Genomic DNA, 6,432 nt, shown 5'->3' on the forward strand with positions numbered 1-6,432 from the left:
AAATATGTATAAACTTTTCAAAGGCCTTACATGATTAAGCGTACGTATTTCTATTTTTTATAGGTTATATTTTCTTGTTAATTTAAATTATACGACTTTGTTGACACATCAACAAGTTTCAACCTAAAAAAATATTAATGGATCCGATAACCATTTATCACATACTTAAATTATGAGATGTATCTCAAGACAATATTGTTGAATCATCAACAAGCTTGACATGTAAAGAGAGAATAAAATGAATTACCTCTTCCTTTTAATTTTTTTCCATTTTAAGTAAAATCAAAATTGACACACACAATTAATAATTTTCCTTGATTTCAAATTTACTAAATCTGATTACCTCATACATGGTAAAATCATAAATGTGTACAAACCCCTTACTTGGAGAAACTTGGACTTCACATATAGGATTGTTTGGGGAAAAAATTTAAAATGGAGGACTAGAATAGATAAGGGAAAAAATTCATAGAGTTACAAAACATTTCTATGTTCACACTATTTGGCAAGCAAAATGAAATGACAATATTGTCCATTACATACATATAATTCGACCTCAAAAACTCTAGGTCCTATCGATTTGAAAATATGCCTTGGATCCATCGCCTCTCATCTTAAGGGTAAAACTGGAAGAAATGTTCCACATTTCCTCATCGAACATATCTCCATTGTCTCTTGAAATATAACGGACAGTTAAAAAACTGGGGGCCCATTTGACCTTATGTTCTTCTAAACAAAATTTTATTTGACTAAAAAAATTGTCTTTATTACTTCAATTGTTGTCTTGCCAACTAAGTACACTTCAAGGAAAAACTACATTAGCTATAAAATCCTACTAGTAGTTTTATGTGTCTTCTTCAAATACCATTTTCAGAAAATTGATACACTCTAGAGAGGAGAAAAATGGAAGAAGAAAAAATGAATAGCTCTGATTCATCACCTTTAGAAACAAATGAGCAGGTACGTATATATGTGTAGCGTTACTAATTTTCAATTATTATTTTTTTGTTAGTTTTAATATTCTAGAGTTAGGTATCTTATAATTGGATTTTAGTTCATTCGAAATTGATTGTTTATTGCTATATTTTTGTGTGAGATATAATTTTTACCATTTTGTTTATGCATTTGTATTTCAAAAAGGAAATAGAAAATTATATTTTTCCTTTGATTGTTGATAAAATTTCATGAGGCTAACTATATGTTTGGTAGCATCATAATTGATTTGTATAAAAGATAGCGAATTTTCAAGAAATTGAATTTGGATCTACTATGTGAAGTTGTGTTATGACTAAATTTGGATCTAAATTGTATATATTAGGAAGTTTTCCTGACTAATTTTATGAAATAATTACTTCTTACAGTTATTTTAGATTTATTTCAATATCACAACTTTTAATCAGTCAAGAATTCTACTAATTAGAGGGTATAATTGAGTGATGTAACATTTTATATATATTTCAATCATTAAATTTACTCTTGATTTTATATTTCAAAGTCTTTTCTTGATAATCTTTGATGTTAGATGTGTATACATGTCTTTACAAAATAAAAGATTTTTTTGACGATTTTATACCACATGTCTAGTAGTTGTTTATTAATAAAATTAAAACATTCTTAGTAAGGATAAGTATAAGAAGGGGACTAGACCTTACTTACATATCCTAATAAGGTAACAAACCTCATCTAATTATTTGTAAATATGAATAAAATAAGAGTTACAGAGCACTAGGTATACTATGATTACACATTTGTTTATTGCATTTTATGATGATATGTTTAAGTAGTTCAAAATTATTAAAGACAAAAAGAAAATTGAGTCATCAACCCCAAATTTTTAGGTAAGTATTAATGTGTAGAAGGATATAATGTCTCATTTTCTTGTCATGTTATAAGGGAGGCGGGAGTCGTCGTGTGCTTTAACGACTTGTTTGTATCGTAAAATTAAACGTGTAACGGTTTTGTAATTTTAACTATAATCTACTTTGATGTCATGTACATATTTTTTCCTCTTATGGCATCTAGAATATGTAAAACTTTCAACGGTTTTGTGTTCTAGTTGTTCATTCTACTTCTTTTCACATTAGAAAGGGAGCATTTTCACGACATAGAATGAAATGACCATTTTACCCTAAATCATCCCATAAAACCCTATTTTCTATGTCTTTGTTGAGTTCTTTCTTTCAACTTGGTTCATGGACTTGATCCGAGCTTCTCTCTCTTAATTCAGGCTATGTATTTGGAGCCACTAGTTATACTTCAACAACACTCCTAAACATGTCAAGCCAACTTCCTATTTGCTACAAACCAACTTCCTAGTATGTTAGAGTATTATCTTTTTGCTTCAAACCCTCTTTTCAACCTATAAATATGTCAGCATTTTCTTGACAAATAAATATAAAAAGATGAAGTAAAATAAAATTTTGATTCACATGTAAACTCTAGACTCTGTTGCATGTATAGTGGGATGTAAGAGAAAATACTAGTTCTATGTCAGTTATGTGAAGGTACCTGACTCATAATTGATGAATTTATAGGCTTGATTTCTATTGAATGCATGCCAATAGGAACCTTCAATAAACCTATTCAAGTATACTTTGTAAGAGATCTATTTTGGTCAAGGGTACTTCTCTATGTTAATATTTTGAGTTTGGAGGAATTTACTTCGAATGAAGAAATTCAAATAATATTTCTTAATATTTTGATTGGCGAATTTATTTAGCCCTATTTGTAAATTACCCCTATTCCTATTAGGGAGGTGAGGCAAAAAAAAAAAACTTGATGAACCCTCCAAATTCTCTGATAAAAGTTAATTTAAGTCTCATAGTCATTCCTTTATTGAATACTTCCATATGCTTGACTAAATAAAAAAAATCAAGCTTACATGTCGTAAAAGAATCATTCATTTATTATTGGTGTGCATCATCAAGGGTGTGATCAGATGGATGAAATTCCTTCATTCTTAATAATATCTCATTTGAACCTTCTAAGTGGAGAAAGCTTGTTAAGGAATATTTTCCCCTCAATGGAATCTATGTGATCCAAATCTAAATTAGTGTGTTCCGAATGTACCAGATGTATCTCTAAAAAGAAGAACTGTCACACAAGCTCATAGTAGGTGATGTGGTTTCTCTCTGTGATGGAAAGATAAGGGATGAGGTTTATACAAATGCCATGAGTACTAGGATCGTTTGGTGTGCAAGATAAGATGAAATATCTCACACATACGTTTGAGATTAGATTAATATGTATTTTGTTGACGATGTAAAGAAGTGAAGTCTTAGTTTCAAGATTAGATTAATATGCAAGATAAGATGAAACCTCGCGGAAAGGTCAATAAAATCTTAACATACATTTCTGATTATACATAAAGAAGTGAAGTCTTAGTTTCTCTTAAAATTTACACTGCCTTAGTAGAATTTTAAACCTTTATAGATCATTAGCTTGATAAGTATTTTATTTTCTTGATAATTCTTTTGATATATGTATATTTGAAGACAATATCGTTTCAAGTAAATTTATTGTTCAAATAATGAGAAAGACTGTTTCAAGAGATAATTAGCTTGATAAGTATTTTTTATTTTCTTGTACTATGTATATTTGATGATAATATTACTTCAGGTAAGATTACTATATTTTGGAAAGTGAGAAAAACTTTTGCAATTCAATCAGATCAATTGAAAATATCATAGTCTATTTTATTATAATGATTATATTTGTAGGGAGAATTGGAACCTAGCAGGAATATGCCAACATGGCTAGGACTACTTTTGAAAAAGACATTCTTTGGGGCATGTTTGGTGCATGATGAACTTCAAAAGAATGAACTGAGCAAGTATTGTATCACATGCGATTCAGATTTATGCATGTATTGCATCTCTTCAAACAAACACAATGATCATGACCAGCTAAAGATTTATCGACATGTTTACAAAGACGTTGTTCCTCTCGAGCAGATGGAGAAGTATATTGACTGCAAATTAATTCAGGTAAATTTAAATTGATATAGATAGTTACAACTAGAAATGAAAAGAGATTATATTGATTATGAATTGATGCTCTGGACATTAATTTATTTGAACATTTGAGTGAGAATTAAATATTAGTTAATGAGATGTTAATTATTTGTTCATACTATATTATTTTGGATGTTATTGTAAAAATATTATTTATTAATATAAAATTTGAGATTTTTAATTCAAAATTTAAAAATATTTATGATAAAAAGTAGATAGTTTATATATATATACATATATAAAATTTGTACTTTTTATTATAATCTTCTGTTTTAAGTGACAATAAATTCATAAAGTCACTATTATTTTTTTTGGGCCTTTGTCTAAAAGTAAGTGTTTTACTAGCTGTATCCTTGAGCCATCTCTGTTTGGACCCACTAGTTAAGTCATATTGTGGGTAAAAATTTGCAAGTCTACCCATTTGTTTGAAGTTGAGCTTGAACAAAATGGCTAAAGTTTAATCATTTTCGATTAGAACTTAAGATACATATGGTTGCTTTTTTTGTGTTTGCCTGAAATTCTTGTACATATCGATGAAGTTCAGCTATTTTTGTTTGAAAATCATGCAAAAATATTTGAAGTTAAACTTCAAGTTGTTTTTCTTCCGGTTGCACAATGATTGCTTATTTCACACATGTATATATAGTCTTACAACAAAGATTTGTTGTTTTTTTTTTTTTACATAATTAGCATTTATATGTTAGTGATGAGATATATATAATTTTCTATTTGCAGCCATACAGATGCAACAAGAAATGGGTAATTGCTTTGAATCCTCTGCCACATTGTGGGTCTGGCTCTTTAATTGCTGGAGATCCTACTTGTCTCACTTGCAAAAGGAGATTGCATGACCCTGAACAGTTTCAATTCTGTTCCATTGCTTGCCAGGTACATATCACTTCCTCCGTTTCAAATTAAGTAGTTGTTTGGCGATGATTTTTATTTTATTTTTTAATATTTTTTTGAAATTGAAATCTGGAAATTATGATTGATCGAAAATAGTCTCTTTACTTCCACGAGGTAGTGGTAAGGTTTGAGTACATTCTACCCTCTCCAGACCTCATTTGTTAGATATCACTAGGTATGTTGTTGTTGTTGTTGTATAATCCTAAATAGAATGTGGAAATTGAAAAAACGTACTCCCTCCATCACAATTTATGTGATATTGTTTGACTTGACATGGATTTTAAGAAAGAAAGAAAGACTTGAAATTTATGGTCCAAAACAAATCATGGATGTTTGTGTTGCTTAAAAACTCTCATTAAAGGTAAAATGAATATTTTAAAGCTAAATTGTTAGAAAATATAGAATTGTATCATTATTTTTGAAACTGACAAAAAACAAAAGTGTGTCATATAAATTGGAACAAATGAAGTACTAAATGTTATGAATCAACCCAAGTACGACATGGAATTTGACGTCACGAAGTCATTTATTGGGTCAAGAAATAAGATCGAAAGACCTTCACAAATGTTGAATTGAGATCTATGTAGCAACCAGTCTAAAAGGAAGAGAAGTTGGAAATATAGGTTAGGCTTATTGTTGTGTGAAAGTTTAGTTCTCCTCATCTCCCTTCTGAAGTGTCTGTATTTTCTCATCTCCCTTCTTCCTCCAATCAATATCTAGTCTTACGTTTGATATTTCTATATGTTTGTTTGGGGTTTTAATGTTTTAGTTGTTACGTTTACTTTTGGGAATTGTAATTGAACTTTAGTTTTATTAATATAGTTGAGAAGTGGTTATTGTTATATTGGATTTGAGTTCTTTACACCAAATATAGGGGAAACCCCCTCTTTTTGAGACAGAATGAAAAAAAAGTAACGAGACACTTAAATTGAGACAACTAGAGTATTATTATATATTTACACGGTCAATACACATAAATATTTTTGCGAATAACATATGTTATGATGGAATTTGTAGGTGGAAGCCAAATGGGGAAAGATTGCTGAGATGAAGCGGAAGCGCAAGAGGAAGGGAATTCCTCGCAGAGCTCCTTTAAAATAAACATGCTTTGTTTTAATTTGATCATTTTGAAGTACTTTGCTTGAAGAATTTTCAACTGTGTGATTTTATGCTGCTACTTGAAAAACGTATGTGGTTTCAACTATTTGTAGTTTTAATTAAGACTTTTGGAACCTAATTTTCTTGCATGCATTGTCATTGTGGTTAAAAGTATACGTGGACGCATGATATCTCTTTTAAAGCGCCTCTTATTTTTAATTTAGGTAGTGTTCTTACTCGGGCTAAAAAATAATAATAAGTCTCCATCAAAGTTTTCAGTCTAACAGCTTCATAATGTTAGACTAGTTCATCCTCACTCCCTACATCTCAATTTAGTCAGTAGCAAGTTGAATCTAAGGTTGTGCTCAAATATGACATCGAACTTTTAGAAAAAACTTATTTATATCATCCATTA

General features: G+C 29.6%; 1 protein-coding gene across 1 annotated transcript; it reads left to right on the top strand.

The window, feature by feature from the left end:
- Positions 1-903: 903 nt before the first annotated feature.
- Positions 904-6,020, top strand: LOC107061222 (uncharacterized). Its single transcript, XM_015310077.1, has 4 exons — positions 904-960; positions 3,720-3,986; positions 4,749-4,901; positions 5,937-6,020. The coding sequence occupies exons 1-4, from the start codon at positions 904-906 to the stop codon at positions 6,018-6,020; spliced, it is 561 nt and encodes a 186-aa protein (XP_015165563.1).
- Positions 6,021-6,432: the final 412 nt, after the last annotated feature.

Source organism: Solanum tuberosum, unplaced genomic scaffold, assembly GCF_000226075.1.
Source record: "Solanum tuberosum cultivar DM 1-3 516 R44 unplaced genomic scaffold, SolTub_3.0 scf00122, whole genome shotgun sequence".
In the NCBI taxonomy this organism is placed as follows: Eukaryota; Viridiplantae; Streptophyta; class Magnoliopsida; order Solanales; family Solanaceae; genus Solanum; species Solanum tuberosum.

What these genes read in the sequence shown, in the direction of transcription:
- LOC107061222 (XM_015310077.1), top strand. Translation starts at nt 904, where the DNA reads ATGGAAGAAGAAAAAATGAATAGCTCTGATTCATCACCTTTAGAAACA. An exon ending in CTTTAGAAACAAATGAGCAG is followed by an intron (nt 961 to 3,719) that starts GTACGTATATAT and finishes TTATATTTGTAG; the next exon opens with GGAGAATTGGAACCTAGCAG. An exon ending in TTGACTGCAAATTAATTCAG is followed by an intron (nt 3,987 to 4,748) that starts GTAAATTTAAAT and finishes TTCTATTTGCAG; the next exon opens with CCATACAGATGCAACAAGAA.